The following is a 22,193-nucleotide window of genomic DNA, read 5'->3' as shown; positions in this document are numbered from 1 at the left end:
ATCCCACCAAATGAAAAATTGATTCTAAAGCAGATTGTTTTTAATGGACAGATAATGGGGTTCCACTCAAGCTGTCTGCTTGATGCTTTGAGGCTTCAAATACATGAAATGACTTATAATTTCGAATGAATTACCGTTAAAATGGCACGGCTTGTTTATGTGTCTGTTTCCATTGTACCCTCCCCATCTTTGACATCGCTAGTGTTCAATTTGGGCTGTCTACTAATTATAATGGAAGAAAAAGCTTTCAATATTGAATTTAGCACAGAAGTATCCATCAAACACAATGTGGTGCATTGAAGTGCAATGGAGGGTACCTGAAGTGTGTAAGTGCCTGAAAGCTGCCATTAGGGGCGTAAGTGTACCTGTTGTTTTTTTTTCTCCCTTTCTTTTAAATGAAAGTTTTTTGTTTTTTTTTAGTATTTTACCACCAAAAAGTAAATGGTACAAGAATGGCAGAGCGTAAGTGAGCGTAAGGTTCTCTGGTTCAGTGGTTCTCAATTGGTAGGTTGAGATAGAAAAATAGATCCCCAAATTGCAAGGAAAAATGCTAAGTGATATCTCTCGCGGTTGAGATTAAAGGTTGTGTGTCTAATCAAATTCTTCAGTATTTTATTTATCCTTATATATTTTTTTTTCTCCATAAATTCACCTGTCACACTGCGTACTTATTAACGCTAATTTGCATAAGTGTAAAATATAAGACGAATAAAAGGGCTGCTGTGGCTGTTCATTGATTGAATGTTTCTCTAGGTTTAATAACTGCCCATCTATGTATAAGTGTTCATCAAACAGCACTCACTGCCATCTAACAAATGCCATTACAGAGCTCTGCTGACATTAAGAGGCCTTTATATGGCAGGAGAAATTCAATGTTTTAACATGATGTGCAAATCAAAAGACTAGTAAAGGGTGAGACTCACAAGGTCATTATCCTCCAGCCGATCATATTGGGCTTTAAACGTCTCCTCCGATTGCTAGTGAGATGCACTTTCGCTCCTCCAATCGCAATGAGATGTCTGGCTCATCATGGTTTTATTCTAGTATTCTAGTGGCAGCTGTTCTATTCTACTTTCAAACTGATCTATTATATACCATATTGGTTTCTTTTTTTCTGACATGTATGTCGCTATTACATACATACTGTATAGAAGCACATGCATATAGATAAAAGATAGATAGAAAGATAGGTGCGTGTATGTGTGTGTGTGTACATACTGTTTATCTGTAGAATGGCCTGTCCATCATTTTGTTTCTCATTCTTCTCCAGCTCCCATGGTGCTCTGTCATGTCCGTCAATGGCAGACACTTGCTCTCATCATTAAATTGGGAATTTGACAGCAGGGTTTTTTTTTTTTTTTTTTCTTGTAGCACTTCCTTGTATGCCACAGATGGTCCATGTTTGAAAGTCTGTTCAGAGGTGAAGAATGTTCAGGTTAGTCTGTTACATCTGGAGCGATTAATTGCTTTTGTGGCAATTAACAAAAGGGGAGACAAAAAATAGCAAAACATAATTTTGAAGATTTTAATAAATTACTTTTGCTTCACACTTTTGTTGGCGCTCATAAGGCTTTACAAACACTTATATTTTATAAATACAAACTTAAAAATGACATTAAAAAAAATGACAGTGGCTGTTTTCTCAGTAGTAATTTGAAGTTCTGTTTTGATGGAATTTCTGCTTGTGCTCTTTTCAAAATAAATGCCACTTGGTTTGATATTTTGTTATCTAATGCAGTAACATTCATAGAATTTTAAAGGAATAGTTCATCCAAAGAATGAAAATACTCTCATTATTTTTTAAACTAATGTCACTCCATTTTCTGTTGAACATAAAAGGACATAATTTATTAAATATCTGTTTGTGAGAATTGCAATGCATTGTATTAAGAAAACAGTATGTATTCTTAATAATGCAAAACTGTCAGCAATAAATATATAAATAAATAAAGCTTGCTGAACATTTACAGTTGAGGTCAAAAGTTTACATACACCTTGCAGAATTCTGCATTGTGTTTCTTTCTGGAGTATCAGTGAGCGTTTGAACCTTCTGTAATAGTTGCATATGAGTCCCTCGATTGTCCTCAGTGTGAAAAGATGGATCTCAAAATCATACAGTCATTGTTGGAAGGGGTTCAAATACACAAAAAAACAAAGAATTTGTGGGACCTGAAGGATTTTTCTAAAGAACAGCACGCGGTTTAACTGTTCAGGACAAACACGGGACTCGTGAACAACTGTCACTAAGCAAAACAAAAACAAAGCAAAACAAAACAGCTGTGGATCATTCAGGTAACAACACGTTATTTTAAGAATCAAGCATATGTAAACGTTTGAATGGGATCATTTTTATAAATTCAACTTATTTTCTCTTGTGTACTATATGTAAACATCTTTTATTTGAATTTATCTGTGACATAACATGCATTTTGTATGAAAAATAATTAAAATTTGGTAAAATAATTAACATTATGCGGATTCTGCAATGTGTATACTGTTGACCTCAACTGTAATGTGTATTCATATGCATTCAATATTTAATCAATTGTACAGTTAAATGGTATTGTCCACTTTTAGCTGTTAGATGGCAGAATGCACTTTTTATGTTGCTGTGCCCTGGCCATAAAATCATACAATATTTGTCTTTTTTTTTCTTTGTAAACCTCAATAAATTTAATGAAGCTGGAGTTTAAAACAAGTAGCCTGTGCAATAAAAAAAGCATTGATTCAAGACATAATTGTAGTATTGTAGTATTATAAACTTTTTTTTTTTTTTTTTTTTTTTGCAGCAAGTTTCACATCCCGTTGTAAGGTCCAAGACTTTTCACAGCTTTTGAAACATTCTGAACTCAAAGCATTGAATGAGTGAATGCCCCCTGCTGGCCCCACTAACACCATTTCCATCAGCACACAGGGGGTCTCCCCTCTAAGAACAGTCCAGGCCCATACCTGTTCTGCTTCATTGGATTGCCAAAACTTGGATACTTGCTAGTCTATGCAATGTTGTATTAGGTTTGAATCTATTTCAGGTTAAACTCTCTCTCTCTCTCTCTCTCTCTCTCTCTCTCTCTTTCCCACATTTCCACAATGCCATGTAAATGTTAGTTACAGAGGCGTGTGGTGCAAAAACTGGGAAATGGCTTCATATGTTTAGACTGTTACATATCTCTTAAAATATTGTATAAATTGTAGCTTTTATGAAGGATAATTAAGGATAAGGATAATTTTGGATGTAAAATGCCATGTGGTTTCACTCATTATCATGAAAATCTTCATAAAAAAAGGAGGGGGGGTGTTGTTTGGTTTAAAAACCTTTTCTTTCGACCTTTTAACAGACACTTAATTTAAACTTATCCTAAAAATGGCCAAAACACTTTTTCAAAACCTACATAAAGACATTAAAAAGTGTTTTCAAAGTTTCAGTCTAGCTAATTTAAAGGCCCAGTTTTCCTTTTGTCTTCTCTAAGAATGAACGAATTTCCAAAATTTTAAGCAAATCACAAGCAACAATTGGAGGTTTTTTACTGTGCACTCAAACAGAAAGTTATGAAGGTTGGATTTTTTTCTTTAGAAAGTTGTATTTGGGTGTTTTAAACTTTAAAATAAAAAAAATTTCTACATATAACATTCCCCAAGCAAGTTATAGCCCATCAATATTGTTACGTGCGCTTTTCAGTGAAAAAGAGGTCTATTTAGTTTATTGACAATATAGATGTGTTCAAAAATGTTTAGGAAGTAAAGTAAATGGAAACAGTATTATGTAATAAGAAAATACAGTAATATAATAATAAAATAAAAGGTGAATTTTTTTTCAGAGAAATATATTTTGAGTATGAACAACAAACGCAAACAGTGCAGCAAGTAGTGAAAACAATTGCACAAATGGTCTTGTGTAACAAATATACAAACAGTGCAAATGATTCACAAACTACACACAAAATGAGAGAAAATATACAGAGTGCAACAGATATTGTTCAGATAACTATATGAAAAGAATTACCATAATATAACGGTCAAATGGATCAATCCACTGGCTGTGTTCGCGTTTTACCGCTACAGCGCATAGCGACGTGAAAACAAATTCCAGCTCATTACCGGATATGTACTGCTGTTTCATCCTTGTTTTGGTTTTGTTTTGTGTCAAAGTGCTCTGTCGTGTTTGTCTGTGCTTTTTCAGAGAGTGCTGCCATGCAAATGTGCTATTTTGTGTTTGTTTTCATGCACACACAACGTACTTTACTTTCACTTTGAGTTTGTTCAGATTTCCAAAGAAACATGCTAATTGATGGTTCAAAAGTCCAAAAACTATGTTTATTTGTTGAATAGATGACAGTTTGAACCAATCTGGGCACGGGGGTGGGGCTAAGCATCAACAATCATTCCTGCTTGGCTGAGAGGAACGAAATGCATTGGTTTCAGATTCAGATTGGATGAGCGGTTCAAACGTTATTAGATATTTAATAACAATAGTTATTTTTAGCCGCGGGCAGCTGTCTCTGTGTTTGAGGGTTAAAAGGATAAAGGGATAGATCATGTCGGCTCCAACGTCAGCAGCACCACACGTACGTGTCGTGGTACTCTCCTGAACGCGTGGCAAAGACCAACATGGAAGAGAAAAAATTGTTGTATTGTTGTAATTGTTGTAAAGTATTCTCATAGGTTCATAAAATTACGGTGGAACCACTGATGTATTCTTAATAATGCAAGAATCTCAGCCATAAATAAATAAAGCTTGCTGAACATTTATAGTCGAGGTCAAAAGTTTACATACACCTAGCATAATTCTGCATTGTGTTTCCTTCTGAAGCATTAGTGAGCGTTTGAAACTTCTGTAATAGTTGCATATGAGTCCCTCAGTTGTCCTCAGTGTGAAATGATGGATCTCAAAATCATAGTCATAGTTGGTTCAAATACACAAAATAAAATAATATAATAAATTCAAATAATAAATATTTATTACAATAGTCACATAGACTATTTTAACGATGTCCTTACTACCTCTCTGGGCCTTGAATGTGTCAGTTGCATTGCTGTCTATGCAGGATCAGAAAGCGCTTGGATTTCATCAAAGATATCTTAAATTGTGTTCCGAAGATGAGCGAAGTATGGGTTTGGAATGACATGAGGGTGAATAATTAATGACAATTTTCATTTTTGGGTGAACTATCCCTTTAAGCTAGGTTTTAGAAAAACTTTATAGTTACATTACAGGTTTCATCTCACACAAGAATATGACAAATATTGCTGATTTTTTTTGGAAATGTTCCATCTAGTTTGTGTTGATGAAACAATAGCTACTGCTTGTCCTTGATGTTGCAAAAATTGTCATTGTCTGGTCCTCTTTCAAACATGCACCATACTAATGGGCAGAGTGACATTAATTCTAGTTTACGTGTGTCTCGCTCACCGTGTTTTCACCGGAGAGAATGGGAAGCGGGTTGTTTGGCTAGTAATCAGCGTGTGTAGTGCTTCATTGTTGCTTGACGTGCTTTCCGCTCCACACCGAGATGAATGACCTTGTCTCTTTTAATAGAGCCGCATTGAGCGACCGGTGAATCTTTCAAACAAAACCTGCCTCGTGTGGAGGCAGCCTCTCCATTAATGAGGAACCATTGCAGGCGTGCGCTTCCTGCCGCGTCCAGAGCGAGGCCGCATTTCCCCCTCAGCGATAAACAAACGGACGCTGTGATGTGGGCTCTATGAGAGGACTGGAGGGAGGCTAATGGAGGGGCCTCACCTCTACGCTGGCTGCCGCTGTCTAGCCTCACCAACAATAGCCTGGCCAATTACCCACCTGCCCTTTGATTGGATGGCTGTGGCGGTGAGTGCATGGAGAAGGTGCTGGTCATTACAATGGAGAAGTCACATCTCTCTTTGCCTTGACAGTTATTCCTGCTGCTCTCGTCCACAGGCAAACAAAGTTGCCAGATCAATAGGATCCAGGTCTAATCTTTGTTTTTAGGCTATGTTTGGAACACAAGCCGAATTAATTATCATACACCCTACGCAGCAAACTTTGTCAGAGGAATATCAATTGCTGTCCTCGCATGTCAGCGCATACCTCGTCTTTAATGCTATCGCCCACACAGTTCCTCCACTTCCACGGAGAAACTATGGTCAGTTCACTTCATCATTTAAGTTTTCTGACCTTTGAATAGGCTAATACATCTCAGAGTAAAAGTTTGAGAAGTGTTTGACTTTGAAATGCATCGAAAATGATAGAAGAAGAAAACAGCCTATTCTGGAACTGTAGACATGTACCTAAACAGAATATGCCGCCTACTCAACCCGGAGTCCTGTAATCTTGTGTTGAATCCTCTAGACAGCAGGCTGTTGTGAATGTCTCTCTTTAACCTTAAAACCCAACATAAGCTTTTCACCTCAGAGGTCTTCTGTTTCCCGGAGTCTCTGACTCTTGTTCAGCAGGCAGAAGAATACAGAAAAATAATAAAACTTCTTTTTATTTCCCTCCTCCTCAATATGAGATGTTTAATGTTGCATGAAAGACCTTTCCTTTAGCGACAGATAATATTCTTACTACTGAGTAGAGGTTTGCCTGTAATTATACCCTCAAAGACCTCGTCCTTTCATACTCTAAAATTGATTGTGTTGAAAGTTCAATAGAAAATTGAAAATGCATGTTTATGGTTAGGAAATGTGTACTGTAGTATTTTGCCTGTTATTTGGTAATCTGTTACCACTGTTAAAAAGATACAGTGGAAATGTATAAATACTTGATTTTGTATAATATGTTGATCTTCATTGCTCAAAATGTAAAGGAATATTAGCTGTGGGTATACTAACATTTGTCAAACTAAAATCTTACTTTTGTGGAAAACACAGTGATCAGAATTAGAGAACAGCAACTACTGTAGAACAAAAGAAGATTACAACTAAAATTTTGGAAGGTTACAGGTGTCAGAAATTAGTAGCAAGTGTAGAGGCCCTTGTTTTGAATGACTTTAGCACATCTGCGGCTGCAGGACATCACTAGTTTCTCAGACTGTGCTCGCTTCTTCCATAGTTCGGTAACAGTAGTGGGTTTCTTAGCCAAAACTTTGTCGCCAAGGATTTTCCAGAGATTTTCAGTCGGATTTAGATCAGGACTCTGGCCCGGCCATTTCATTATTTCAGTGTTCTTAGCTTCAAGGAAGTGCTGTACCTGTTTTGCAGTGTGATGGGGACATCCTCCTCAGCTTTTCACTGACTTCTTTATGCACTCGGGCTTCAGTCTTTCCTCAGTGTGATGCTGAAAAAAATGTTTCCCATCAGACCCAAAAAAATTATACTTGCTCTTATCACTAAAGTGAAATTTGGAGCAGTTCTCCTCTCTCCACACAACATGCTCTTCAGCAAATGTGAGCTTAGCCTTTTGATTCTTTATGCTGATGAGAGGTTTGGTCACTACAGAGTGCACTTTCAGTCTGACTTCTCTTAAACATGCAGAGACAGATCCTTACTCTTTTCAGCACTGAACTGGCAAGCAATTACAGCTGCAGTGTTGAACCGATTCCCCATTGAGAGTCTCTGCATTATCCTGTCTTCTTGTGCATTAGTCTTACATGGACGACCAGCCTTTTTGGGAGACTTGAATGAATTAGTGTCATTGTAAACCTGCCATATTCAAGAAATCACAAATTTGGAATGACTAACTTATCTTGCAGTGGCTGAAAGGGTCATCTCTTTGGCCTTTGTCTGGAAAACCTGCTGTTTGGGTTTTACTTACCTTAAAGCAGCCCGCCATCTTGTAATCTCAGTGAAAATTGAAGAAATGCTGCCAGTTAAATAGGGGTTGTTCCACTAGGTGCCAGATTAACACCAATAACTTTGAGGTATCGGTTAGTGTTTAATAAGCTTTTTTTTAAATATCTCATTTATGCTTTTATACTGTGCTTCAGAACATAATTAATTTATGAAATATGCCCTTCTGATACTGTTAGGATAACTTTAAACAGGACTAGGCAGTGGCCTTGAAATTTAGGAAATTATAGGCTGTTCTCTAATTTTGATCTTAATCAATAAAATTACCAATAAAAAGCTTGTTAATAAAGTCTTTAGATTTTTCCAGCGATAATGAAGACAAGAAAAAAATTCAGATCATGATGGTAATTAAACAGTTCTATTAAAATATACTGCTGATGAAACTATGACAAGACAACTTAGACTAAAAGATATTAATATTGCCTTAACAATGTTATTTGAGGAAGTGAAATCTAGAAAGAGATTAATAATTGTTTCACATTATCCAGTCATAGTCCATAATGTCAGGGATTGCTCTGCCTGAGCTCCATGAAATGAAACTGAATGAACACAGCAGCTCAGATCCCACAACAAGGAGATTTTCACACATTTTTGTTAAATGTTGTTATGTCTAATATATAAAATGTATGTTTTGTTTAATTTAGCACTCGTCACTAAAATGTCATTACCATATAGTGAAATTGAATGCCATTTTAGTAAAACTGACAAATGAATAATACATGATAAAATATTGATTTGATTTTTAGGGATTTTTTAGTGAAAAGACAAAAACTGTGTCAAAATAACACTGTTTGGTACATAATGAGTTTCCTAAAAGTAAAACTAAAAACCATTTGATGGTCAGCAAGTTATTTACTTTGTGTTCAATACCAATTTCGATTTTAATTGAGGTTGGACTCGCATTTTAATTAGCTAACGGCATCTTGAAGGCAATCTAAAGAGGTTTATGCTAAGTGTTGCAGAGAGGAACAATGCTTAAAAGTTGTCTTGAAGTTGTTATTTTGTCTGTTGAATTATGAAATGTTCAGAGTGTTTTTTGTTGCTTTGATGACCACACTCAACATGCGTCTCCTGACATTTGAAACAGGCTTATTGCTACAACAAAATCATTTGCCACATTGTCAAGCATTGTTCGACAATTCCCTTGTTCTGCGTACAGGATCCCTTTGGGTTTCCTGCGCAGGCCTCATTTTCTGCTCCTCTTTACAGCGGTAATGTAATAAATTGGGATTGAGTCTGAACATTGATCTCGCTGCAGAGACGGATTTATGAACGGTTCAAGGGAGTGCGTATCTCCCCCCCTGAGGAAAACGGCGGTTGAGTAAATTGGAGCCAACAAGCAGGGCAATAAGGGGGCGGGTGCCTTTCTTTTATTCACACACTGGCCAACGGCAGGCTTCAAAAACATACAGTATATTATAAATAAATGCAGCGGCAACGAAGCGCTCAAGGTGCCTGTGCTTAGCGGATGTTTTATTCTCTGTGCCTGTTCTCTGGGGGCCACAGACGAATCCTGACTACAGCGTCAGCAGCATTATTGGAGCCCAACGACACGTGTCCCGAGACAAAGCAGCTAATTCATTCACTGTAATGAGTCCATTACGCCAAGCCTGCACTAGCTAAATCACAGCTAGCTAGAAGAAATACTTAGTGAGTGATGCAACATGCCAAGACAGATATCCCAGTGATATATCATGTCGGAAACAGCAACCGTCACTTGCCTTAATTGATTTTACACACCCAGGATAAGTAAGGTAAATTAATTAAATCGTAAATCAAAGAAATCGCATATATACTATACGCAAAGCAGTGGCTTTTTGACATAATCGACCCGAGTTTGAATCCGCTTTTTGCCGAACTCATTGTTCTCCCTTTTCACATCACATAACAATTTGGAATGGTATTTATCGTCAATAAAATTACAATAATCGAAACGTGGAAAATAAAGAATAAAAAAATAAAATAATTGTAGATAAATGCCTCACGCACGTTTTGCAGTTAGAGTTAGGGGTAGGCGTAGTCCATTGTCCCAATAAGGCAGCATCCATTTATTAATTTTAATAAAAATGATCATTTAAACAGTACATTATTGGATACTGTTTTATAATGTACTACAATACTGAGGTGCAAATATCTTCCACTAATTGCACTAAGTAATATAAATAGCATCCAACTAATATTATTAAGAAAATACTATTTGTACATAGTATAAACAGTGTTGAGCATGTTACCTTAAAAGGTAATTAGTTATAGTTACATCATCATAAAAGTAACTAATTACCAGGGAAAATAACTATTGTGTTACTTAAAAAAAAGTCAAAATATGTCAAATAACTTGGATGCCCCCAAAATTAAATATGTTAAATGAATAAAACATTGTACACTAACAACAACCCTCCAGGGTCAAAGACTGCACCGATGACCATGAAAAGAATGTACATGTACACATAAGAAGAAGATATCATTTAAAACTGCAAAGGGTCTACTTATTTGTGTATAACAACAAAACAGTCTGCTTTTGTAAAATAAAGAAAATAAACAAGGTGCCCTGTCTGCAGTCGTGGTCTCCATCACTACTCTTCACAGACATGTAAATAAAATAACCTGAGTCTCAGCGAATACCTACCTTGCAGACATTAGAAATATATGTATAGAAAGCTTGAAATGGCTACTTTTCAAATGAAGTAAGTCATGCCGAAAACAAATATTCTCTGATAAAGTAATCCACGTGAGATGCGTGGACATGTAGGTAAATGCCCACATCACCTTCATGAACAGATGTAGACATCAATCAAGGTAATCTCGGCTACTTTCTCGGCTAATAAGCAAGAATTTACCTCAGAAGAAGAACACAATGCGATGCGCAGCTTTGCAGGTATTATGGCTGAGAGAGCGCCTACTCAGATGAAAACAGCTTCAGTGAAAAACGCAATACCGCTAATAATACCGTTTATTTATAACATCGTTATTCTCATCACTGAGTATAAATAGAATCCATCGCTATTTTTAGTTAGTGTAAATACCATCTAATTGCTGATTACACTTGCTGCTCCAAAGTTTGGGATCAGTAAGGTTTTTAATGTTTTTTAATGGAGTCTCTTATGCTCATAAAGGCTGTATTTATTTGATCCAAAGTACAGGGGAAAAAAACAGTAATATTGTGAAATATTACAGCAATTTTAGCCATTACTCTAGTCTTCAGTGTCGCAAAATCCTTCAGAAATTATTCTAATATGCTGATTTTTTGTGCTACTTTTTTCTTTGATGCTTTGATGAATAAAAACTTAAAAAGAACAGCATTTATTCAAAGTAGAAACTTTTTCTTACAATATAAGTATTTTAATTACTTTTATCCATTTAACATATTCTTGCTGAATAATTACTGACCCCAAACTTTTGAATAGTAGTGGATATTGTAACACAAAATTCCTGTTTTAAATAAACACTGTTCTTTTTAACTTTTTATTTATCAAAGAATCCTGTAAAACGTAGCACAGGTCCCAAAAAATATTTGATAAGCATAAGAAACTACTGTAAAAGAAACATTAAAAATTTTACTGATCCTAAGCTTTTGCACAGTGGTACAAATAGCATCTATCACTATTTGCATGTCCGCTGCTTTTTAAAAATGATTATTTATTTATTTTTTTAACATAGCACATTCTGAAGCAAAACAAATCTGCTCTGCTTCAGTGTAGAATACATATGTGGTTAATTACAATAAATCTTATATTAGTTTCTCAGCAGCATTTCTACAGTGTCTGTAATTGCACATAACACAACAAACATCCACAAACACACACAATGTCTTGCATCCAGCTGCTTTTGTTGTACAGGCTTGCATGTTTATGCTCCTAATTAACTTTGGAACTCTTGTGAGGTCTTTGAAAAGCAAGATTTTCACATTGTTCTTTGTTATTGTGTATGTGTGGCTGAACTGTGTGTCCTGACCCTATTAAATGTTCTCTGTGTATACAACATTTTTTAAAATGTATTATTATGCCACCCCTCCCCCAAAATAACCTTAGAAACTCACTTTAAAGATCAGTGTCCTTTGATAGCTTGCAAAAAAGGATACCAAAGGGCACCATTTGGTCAGAACCGCAATTATTATCTTTTATGCCTCTCAGCTGATAATAAGGGACATTCTTTTGTCTGCCTAATACTTACCGCACCAGTAAAACAATACGGTTCTAAGTGAGTTCATCCAGTAACGCAGCAACAATTAAAGCAAGTGACTCATTGGTGTGAATCCCTCGCTCGTTAAGTTCGAATAGCAGACACAATGGTAATTTTAGCACCCTCTGTAGCTCCCGTATCAAAGAAACAAGCTTTAATGAAGCACCGTTCAGAGAGTCTCACATCTCACCAGTGTTGATTTGAATGTGATTTGAAGGGTACAGCAGGAAGACGTGCGTCTGTCTCAAAAACTATCAGAACCTTGAACAGGGCAAGTGCTTCTCGACCATCTGTCTTAATGACAGACCACCAGGGAAAGAGAAAAATGAAATTTTCCACCCAGGTTGGGAAAGTAGTGGCCCAGAGAGGTCTGTCTGCAAACCATCAAAGCAGAGAATGCGCCTGCCCTTCATCATGGCTTGTCAGCCATATGCCAGCGGGATACGAAACTTTGCCTTTTCCTCATAACTGTTTATTTGTCACTTCCTTCCCTGCCGCTCGGCCTGCCACGCATCAGCACCAATGATTTATGACCTCGTTTAATCAAGCGCTCGTAGGACATGGAAAAAGAGAGAGAGAAAACCCACCGACACTTTCGCTTCTGTGAGCCACTTACACTAACAACAGCCTGGAAAAGTTTTGCGAGTCTCCTCCCCACCTCAGCTCAGTGGGATCAGAGTGCAGTGGCAACTCATATTGAGGCTGTCACTTTTATTGGGGCCATTTGTTTGAAGGCCAGACACCCTGGGAGTTGAGAAGAACAGAGAGAGCGAGAGGGAAAGCAACAAAAAGAAAGGGTTGAATGCAACTTTTTGCGCTGGCAGGTGACTTTGTCGGAGTTTAGTAGACAGTGAGGATGCAGCTGGAGGTTCCCTGAAGTGAGTTTGGCCTCTGGCCTGAAAGAACCAAACAAGAGAAACAAGCACGCACACATTCGTTGCTGTTAGACGTTCACCAGATGAACGCCCCACATACTGTCTCCCCATCGGCTAATATACTCTTTTATTTTTCATCACAGATGTCCTGCTCTGTTTGGGTTGTTTATAATTGCATCGGGGGCCTGCAGTGAGCTCTCTGTACACAAACCACAATCTCTCTGAGGGTCTGAAGTGCTACTATCATTAAGTTGCCAATCTTTTCGCTGCCATATTAAAAATAAATATGTCGGTGCTGCGTTTCTGACACAATGGGTCTTCTCTGGAGGTGTGCAGACATCATTGTGTAAATATCGTGTCACACTGGGTTTATTATTAAATAAATGCTCCCTTAAAAACAAAAGGGAAAAACAACAGATCACTGTGTTACTTCAAAATTAAATGTAATATTTTTAGAATTATTGGTTGTTTTCACACAGGTTTTCTGAACATTCCCCTATTTGTCTTGCCACTAATTCAGACAAACATCCCCGCCCCAAACTCACGCAATATGGTTGAGCCAATGTTTAAAGTTACAGTGTGTGCAGACCAAAAGTAAATTTTAATATTTGCGTGAGTAGATACATACAAAGTCAATGCAAAAACGCGAATAGACATGAATTCGCACCAAGAAAAGTGAATGATGCAAATTGGGTGACTTGACTGACACGAGTGCGCGAAATCCGCCTCAATCCCATGCAGAAAATTTGCATGACGTGTTGTCACGCAAACCAATCAACAAAGACCTTATTGACGCATCTGGTTTTCAGTAATGGGAATACAATAAAATACGTGTTGTGTTCTTCTTCTGAGGTAAATTGTGACTTATTCCTTTCTGCCTGTCTTCTTCCAGAAACGAAAAGTAGCCGAGATGAACTTGATGAATGTTCACGTTTGTTTACGGAGGCAATGTGGGCATTTACCTACATGTCTGTGCGTCTCACTTGGATGTTTAAAATTTGAAAAGCAGAGCGTCTCGTGGACATGATTGCATTAGAGATGAGCTTAGGCGGGAAAAACTGGCACTCACGTTGGAATCATACAGATTATTTTAGCAGAAAATATTTGTTTTCGACATTATTTTAAAGTAGAAATTTCAAGCTTTCTATACATTTATTTCCAATGTATGTGGGTAACGTTTTAGCAGAGATTCAGGTTGTTTTATTTAGGCTACGCGTCTGTGAAGAGAAATGACGGAGACCGAGACAGCAGAGAGTGCACCCTGTTTATTTTATTTTTTTTTATTTTACAAAAGCACATTGTTTTCTTGCTATTAACAATGTTGCCGCAAGATGTGTTTCATGTGCACGGGTTGAAACAACCCCAATAATGTGATATTTAGCCCCTGGAAGGTGCCTCTCACATTGTCGCACAGCAACATTATAACATTATATAAATAGTGTAGATTAGTGTTGTTTTATTCATTTACCATATTTAATATTAGGCGCATCCAAGTTATTTGACATCTTTAAACATTTTTTAAAAAAGTAACACAATAATTACCCTGCTAATTAGTTACTTTTATAATTATGTAACTCAGTTACTAACTTGTGAGAAGTAACTAGTAACTGTAATTACTTTTTTTGAAGTAATTTACCACTTCTGGTTTTACATATCTGGTTGTATCAGAAAATAGAGGAGAACATTATGGTTTTGATGGCGTGAGTGACATGAAAAACATTCTGCAAGTTATCTAGAGCGAGTAGTGTTTTAGTGTTTTCATTTGAAAATGCATCTTTTTCTCTTCGTTTTGGTCTTCCATCCATGTTTTTGATAGCATTTTTGTCAAGAAAGTGCTGTCCAAAATGGATAAATTCGAAAAAGCTGTTTTCGCACTGTAGTGTGGACTGTGAAAACAGAGGCTTTTGAAAATGATGACGCATGCTTAGTCATTCGATGGATATTGTACCAATATGTATCTATGTTTATACCAGTATTGTGCCTGTTATGTGCTATTCACTTTTTGTGATTGCTGTTTGCGGCAAAACATGAGGGCAGTTGCTTTTTAGATCAGATGTACAATCAGAAGTGAGTGCAACTTGGATGCATCATTGAATGGTGAAATATTTTCCTGAATAAAATGATCCTGCCAGAAGAACTGCATGAATATGTATCATGTCTGTTTTGTCTGTATTATCTCAGTGAGCTTTTTTGAGGCTGTATGAATGTGCAGTAAAGCAAATTCAACATTTTCTGACGTTTCAGTGTGGATGTAAAAGTTTTAGAAAAATGCTAGTGTCGATGGAGAGCATTTTAAAATGAAAATGAATGTTTTCAAATATATCTGGATTAATGTGGACGTAGCCTAGGTTTCAGTGGAAATTATAGCTTACATACATTGTTTCTGAATTTCAAGCTGACAGAATGTGCATAATTTTTTAGGCAAGTTGATATTCTGACATATATATATAGATATATTTTTTTTTCAACCACATTTTACTGATTACAAACCACATCAATCTTAATAATTACTATAAAGATTTGTATAATCATTTATAAGCTATATGTAATTGTTCATGATGAAAGGTGGGTTTTAAAATGAAAAATTCCTTTCATTCAAATGTGCATAATTATTAGGCATATTTTTTCATACAGGTAAAATGGGGCAAAAAAGGAGGGATTTAACTGACACTGAATAGTCCAAAATTATGAAGTGCCCATGGGGGGGAAGGATGCAACACTATAGAAATGTTAAAATTAAGGCGTGACCATGACAATGAAATGCTCATTAGTTTAGAAATTATGCATGCATTGTAAGTAATTGAAACTATTAAATAGAAAATTATTTTTGACATGTTTGTATATAATTGGATGAAGGGAAAAAAGTAATTACTGATCATTACTGTCATTTCTGAGTCCTCTAGTTCTCAAGTGCTCATGCTCATCCCTAGTAGAGACACCACAGCTGTTGTGGATGTATATCAGCTGTTTACAGATTTTGTCAAACATTGTTTGTGTGTGAACAAATGTAGTGTTTTGATTTGAAGATGTCTCTTTTGGAATTCATAAAGCAGGAAGAACCATTATAGCATCTTTAAAGGGAAAACTTTAAAGGTCTATAAATGTATAAACGATTCCTTCTTGAAGTCAAACATAGTGCACAAACCTTATAGCCAAAGCATGACTCTTTTCATGTCCATAACTTTAATGATGTCTGCTTCACAGCTTTTATGTGTAATGAAGAAATTCACCGGTCCTTCCATTTCAAACCTTCCCTCAACACATGGCTGCTGCACCTAATGGATTTATGTTATTGGTGGTAATCCAAAGCCCATGTATTTGGTACCTCCAAAGCATCTAATCACACAAAGTCACATGGACACACATGCACACACTCATGCACAGACACAGCAGCTGGGAAGCGGTGATTGAGTTTGTGTAGGTATTAATGCTTTGTATTTGAATAATGTGCAAACGGTCGACAAGCTGCAGCAAACTCCTGCTGCTTCTGAAAATGAACAAACAGTAATGTGTGGAAAGATAAGACTTCACTCCATTTTTTTTTTCCTTTTGAAATGACTGCCTTTGCTGTTTCTTTGTGCTGTCACTGAAAGAGGTCAAATGCATTACCCACTACCCGACTAACACTGAGAAAATCTACCATTTCCATCTGTTTCACTTTTCGTTTGCGTTTACCTCACGTTAGCATAATTAAAGATGTTTGTGCATTCCTGTTTGCTGAAAAACATTGCATTGAAAGTTGAATTCCAAGAGTAGCAATTCATGTCTTTCTTTCTTCAGTCAAAAAGAAATCGTGGTTTTTGAGGAAAACATTAGAGGATTTTTCTCTATATAGTGGACTTCAATGGGAAACAGCAGGTTGAAGGTCCAAATTGCATTTTCAATGCAGCGTCAAAGGGCTTCACACAATCCCAGCCATGGAATAAGGGTCTTATCTAGCAAAACGAACTGTTATTTTCTAAAGAAAATAAACATTTTTATACTTTTTAAGCCTGTGATACATGTCTACAACTTTACGCATTACATAATCACGTTGGAAACGCAGAGTAGGGCGAAAAACTTTTGTTTTACCTTTTTAGGGCCCTATGAAATCCGTTTTATTTTTTTCCAAATGCTCGTGAAGCAACTGTCAGAGCAGTTCTGGAGATGTTGTTCCTCTTTTTACGTTCTCATTTAGTGAGAGGACAGAAGCTTCCATACCAGTTGGAGGCAGAAATACACCATTTTGTTGTTTGTCAACTGCCAATAAAATTTCAAAGAGAAGAAGACGACGACAGAAGGTGAAGTCACCGCAAGCATCACGCTTGCTTCAGTGTGTGTATAGTAGTTAAACAAAACTGCATGCGCCATTCATTAACACAGAGACAAGCAGAACATGCAGGATCCATATTTAAATGGTATTTTTGCGGCTTAATATTTACAGATAATAATCCATATCGTGGTTTGATTTAAGTGTAATGACCTACTTTTGATTAATAAATCCGACATTCCGTGTTATTCAGTAAATTCCGTTTTTATGACTGGATTCCGCGATTCCTTCCGAGTTTTCCGCATGGTGGAAATCATGGTAAAGGCTAAAGAAGAGACAGCTCTGGCTACTGGGCATGCGCACACCAATCTACCGTTATTTTTGTCACACTGTACAACAATAATACTGCTTTTGTAGATAGTAAGGGCTACGTTTAGGGTTGGAGTAGGTGTAGACGTTAATAAAACAATCTAATAGGTAGAAAAATTCATTTCATTGTTAGTTTCCTGTCTGAGCTGTATCCCCTCTAGCCACAACCGGAAATCATAGGGCCCTAACTTTTTTCAGAAAGGGCATTCGACTTTCTATGCACATTAGCTTTGTAAACACTGAGTCGGTACTTCCGCCTGTCACGTGTGACCTTTCCAATGTGGTTACCTAATGCGTGAAGTTGAGCTAGGTTAAGACGAGCATTTGTGGTTAAAAAATATATAAATTAATTTTTTTTTTAAGAAAATGACTGTCCGTATTTCTCGGCTGTGGTCTTGTACAACCCTCGTGTAGAGCAATTTAGACCTTCAACCTATTGAAGTCCACCCTTGAAGTCCACTATATGGAGAAAAGTCCTAGAATGTGTTCATCAAAAACCTTAATTTCTTTTCGAGTGAAAAAGAAGACAAGAACATCTTGAATGACATAGGGGTGAGTAAATGATCAGGAAATGTTCTGGAAGTGATCTAATCCTTTAAGAAAACTCATTTCCAACATGTGGAACCACTGCATTTGAACCAAGTTTAGCCAAATAATTAACACTGGGTCTGTTTGTCCTGATTAATATTCTAGAAACGAAGATATTCAGCAATTCATTTAAGTGTTAACAACGGTGGAATCTTATGGGGTGTTAAACTTTAATGCCCTTGAATGGGACCACGAGAATGAAGAAACAATTCTGAGATTAAATTACCGCACCACTGCACCGCAACACACAATCAATCTCCCTCCTTTTCCTTTTAACAGAACACAAACCTAGACTCATTTTTGTCTTTTTTTTTTTCTCTGCTACTTTTTCAGAGCACCTGAAGGCACATCTGGAGGAGTACATGTCCAGATTTCCTAAGGTCCGTATTGTGCGCACCAAGAAGCGTGAGGGTCTGATCCGCACGCGGCTGCTGGGAGCGTCGGTGGCTAGAGGAGAAGTCCTTACTTTCCTGGATTCTCACTGCGAAGCCAACATCAACTGGCTGCCGCCCCTGCTCGGTGAGTCCAGATAAAAAAAAACTGCCTACCCTGGCGGCAGCACATACCCACAGATCTCTCTGTTTTTTATGCCTATCACTGTGAGAAAACACAAGCCACTGAAAATCCCACAGAATGTTCTTTGTGCTTATCTTTCTCTTTTGAATCTAGCAATTTCAAAATTCAATTGCTTTTTTCCGTCCAAAGTCCTTCCCCCTGCAGTTGGTTGATTAAAAAAAAAAAAAAACCTCCATCTCCTTGTTTCTTGTCTGCGGCTTGTTCCTTTTATCACAGAAAAACCTTTCTTGTTTTCAGACTCATTGAGGATAGAATCTATAGTGTATCCCGCTGCGCCACATAAGCATTGCAAATCCAGACGGCTTTTGATGCGCGTGACCCTGTTATAAGATGTTTAAAATGCCTACTTCAGCAAATGTTTTGCACATATCGACGCTTATTGATCTGATACGAGCTTGTTTTTTTAGTCAGTAGGCTTGATCTGTGTGTGTGTGTGTATTTATTTTATTTATTTATTTTTTGCTGGGATGAGCATCAGGCGGTCGTCCCAGGGATGTGGGCACAGCACGGCGAGTTCTAATTGGTTACAGTGAGCTGTGTATGGCCTTTGAGAGGCATGCTGGGATGCGGCCTGGCATGTATGATTAGAGTGGAGCTGATGTACAAGTGCACGGCAGGTACTGTGTCACAGGCTGTTTGAAACAGAGCTCTGATCTGTAATGTGAAGGACTGGGCTCCACCGGTCTGCTCGTCAGACCATCGCTCGTTAGATAGGATGCAACCGAACTATTTATAAATGATGTTTGACCAAATACAAGGTTTCAAAAAAAAAAAAAAATGTTGGAAAAACTTCTGGTGGAAAAAGTACATTACCCATAATCAAAAACCCTTAATTAAAAAAATAAATAAATAAAACTCACACTCCCATGAACCACTGTGAATGATGTAATCAATCAAAGATTTATTTATTTTAAATTATGTTAAATACAAAGTCCTCACCTTGGGAAATGAAACCTTTTTGGCTTTAAAAATCAAAGTTTTTTATGGCTTTGTCATATTCCACAGCATATAATAGGAATTGGAGTAGATTTTTGGATTTTCTAGTACTGACATTCTTACTTGCCTTATTCTGTGTAACTGTCATGAATAGTGGTTATTTTAAGGGAGTGTAAATCCACAGCACTATTCAGACTAGATTGGTTTTCCAAATAACATTGAAGTTACAGTTATTAACACAGAATGTCTGTGATTTTCATGATGGTACTTTGATGTCTGCAGTTTTTAGTAAGGTTGGAATGGCTGTTGTCTGGATGTGGCCGTTACAAAAGCTTATATGCTCTGGAAACCTGCATCACAAAAACAAATTAAAGATGCAGTCTGAACCTTTTGGTGCTCTAGTGGATAATAAACAGAACTGCATGCGTCTTGTGGAAGAACATTATAGCCGGAGCTACTTCTCTTTGTTTGTGTCTTTGATGAATCACGCAGGTAATGGGTTTCCATAGAGCCAGTCTAAAATAGTTTGAATATAAAAGCGTATTATAGATGTACTGTAGTGATTCAGGATAAGCCAAAAACTCAGGTTGGAAAATGTATTCATGATGTACTCAAGTATTCTATCAGTTTTGTACATTTTGAACACAACGTTTTCATATATATGAACAGTAAGATTTTATAAGGCTTTTTTTTTTTTTTTTGTTAACAAAAAAACCTCGTCTGCTTACCAAGCCTGCATTTATTTGATCCAAAGTACAGAAAAAACTGTAAAATTTTTAAATATTTCTACTATTTAAAATAGCTGTTTTCTATTTTAATGTTTTGTAATGTGTAATTTATTCCAGTGATTTCAAAGCTGAATTTTTAGCATCATTACTCCAGTCACATGATCCTAGATTTTTTTTTCAGGTTTCTTTGATGAATAGAAAGTTCAGAAGAACAGCATTAATCTGAAATACAGATCTTTCGTAACATTATAAATGTCTTTATCATCACTTTTGATTAATTTAAAGCATCCTTGCTAAATAAAAGTATTAATTTCTAATTTTGAATGGCAAGCTTTTGAGTGGCATAGTGTACAATGTAACGAAAGCTTTTTATTTCAGATAAATGCTGATCTTTGGATAGTTCTATTCATCAAAGAATTCTAAAACAAATGTACTCAAATGTTTTAAATATTGATAATAGAAATAAATGTTTCTTGAACAGCAAATCAGCAGATTATAATGATTTCCGAACGATCATGTGACACTGAAGACTGGAGTAATGATGCTGAAAATTAAGCTTTGATCACAGGAATAAATTACATTTTACAATACATTCAAATAGAAAGCAGTTATTTTAAATAGTAAAAATATTTTTAAATATTTAATTTTTGCTGTACTTTGGATCAAATAAATGCAGGCTTAGTGAGCAGTAGAGACTTTTAAAAAAAAAAAAAAAAAATATCTTACTGTTCAAAAAATTTTGACTGGTATATGTATACACGGTTTGAAATTTTGGGATCAGTAAGATTTTTTAAAAGACTTTTTCAGCAAGAATGCATTAAAATTGATCAAAAGAGACAATAATAATGTTACAAATGATTTCTATTTCAGATAAATGCTGTTCCTTTTAATGTCCATCAAAGTATCCTGAAAAAAATGTCATAGTTTCCACAAATATGTTAAGCAGCACAAATGTTTTTAAAATTGATAATATTAAGAAAATGTTTCTTAAGCAGCAAATCGGTATATTAGAATGATTTTCTGAATGATCAAATGACACTGAAGACTGGAGTAATGGCTGCTGAAAATTTAGCTTTGCCATTGTATTAACTGTATTAATAATTCAAAATATTATTGTTTTACTGTATTTTTCAAATGAATGACGCATAACAGGCATCTTTCAAAAGAAAAAAAATCACCAACCCCAAATGTTAGATTGGTAGTGCACATTATACGTACAGTTAAGGGAAGAAATGAATTAAAATGAGATGCAGACATTGGCAGTGGCAGTTTTCCCTGATCTCCTTATTAATTTAATTATCATTTTATGTCAGATGGCATGCCAACAGCACTTGTGCCACCAACTGCTACCTAGAAAGTTGTAATGTAGGTGCACCAGACAGCGCAATGTGAAATTTAGCTTTATTCAGGATTCAACAGAGGTCGAAGTAAATGAGGAGAAGCATTCATGTGAAAATGAACGTTCACAGACATTCCTACTCAGACGGTATTACATTTTATAAGAAGACCACTGAAAAACAGTAATTTGCTGTGTAATTTTTGCTGTGGTTATGTGAAAAAGCACAGACTTGCGTTATTCATAATCATAAAGTACGTCGGAGAAACACAAATTTATCTGACCTCCTCAGGGAACATTTTTCCAGTTTAACAGAGCTTATTACTTCTATGGAAAAATCCAGCATCTCCTAAACAACTGAAATTTGTTTGTGACGGTGTTGTTTTCCTCCAGAGTGTGATTTTTGTGTTATTTGCCTTCAGATTGTTATAGAAGTGCGCTGAAATGTCACAATGCGCAGTCTGGTCTGTGTGGTTTTGTGTCGTTTTGTTACTCTTACCAAAACCAGTCAAATCCAATTCAGAAATCTCTCCTTAGTCTTCCTCTAAATTCTTCTTCACTTGTCTTCCTCAGCTGTGCAGACGTCAGATGGAGTC

At 36.5% G+C, this 22,193-nt stretch overlaps 1 protein-coding gene across 1 annotated transcript in view; it reads left to right on the top strand.

Moving 5' to 3' along the window:
* Positions 1 to 22,193, top strand: part of galntl6 (polypeptide N-acetylgalactosaminyltransferase like 6) — a 211,814-nt gene that overhangs the window by 153,187 nt on the left and 36,434 nt on the right. The window contains exon 6 of the mRNA XM_051116816.1: positions 18,355 to 18,540. Within this exon, the coding sequence (XP_050972773.1) occupies positions 18,355 to 18,540 (186 nt within the window). The remainder of the gene's footprint in view (positions 1 to 18,354; positions 18,541 to 22,193) is intronic.

This window comes from Labeo rohita, chromosome 1, assembly GCF_022985175.1.
Source record: "Labeo rohita strain BAU-BD-2019 chromosome 1, IGBB_LRoh.1.0, whole genome shotgun sequence".
In the NCBI taxonomy this organism is placed as follows: Eukaryota; Metazoa; Chordata; class Actinopteri; order Cypriniformes; family Cyprinidae; genus Labeo; species Labeo rohita.
Note: the sequence above shows the minus strand (reverse complement) of the source record. Positions and strands in the feature narration are given on the sequence as shown.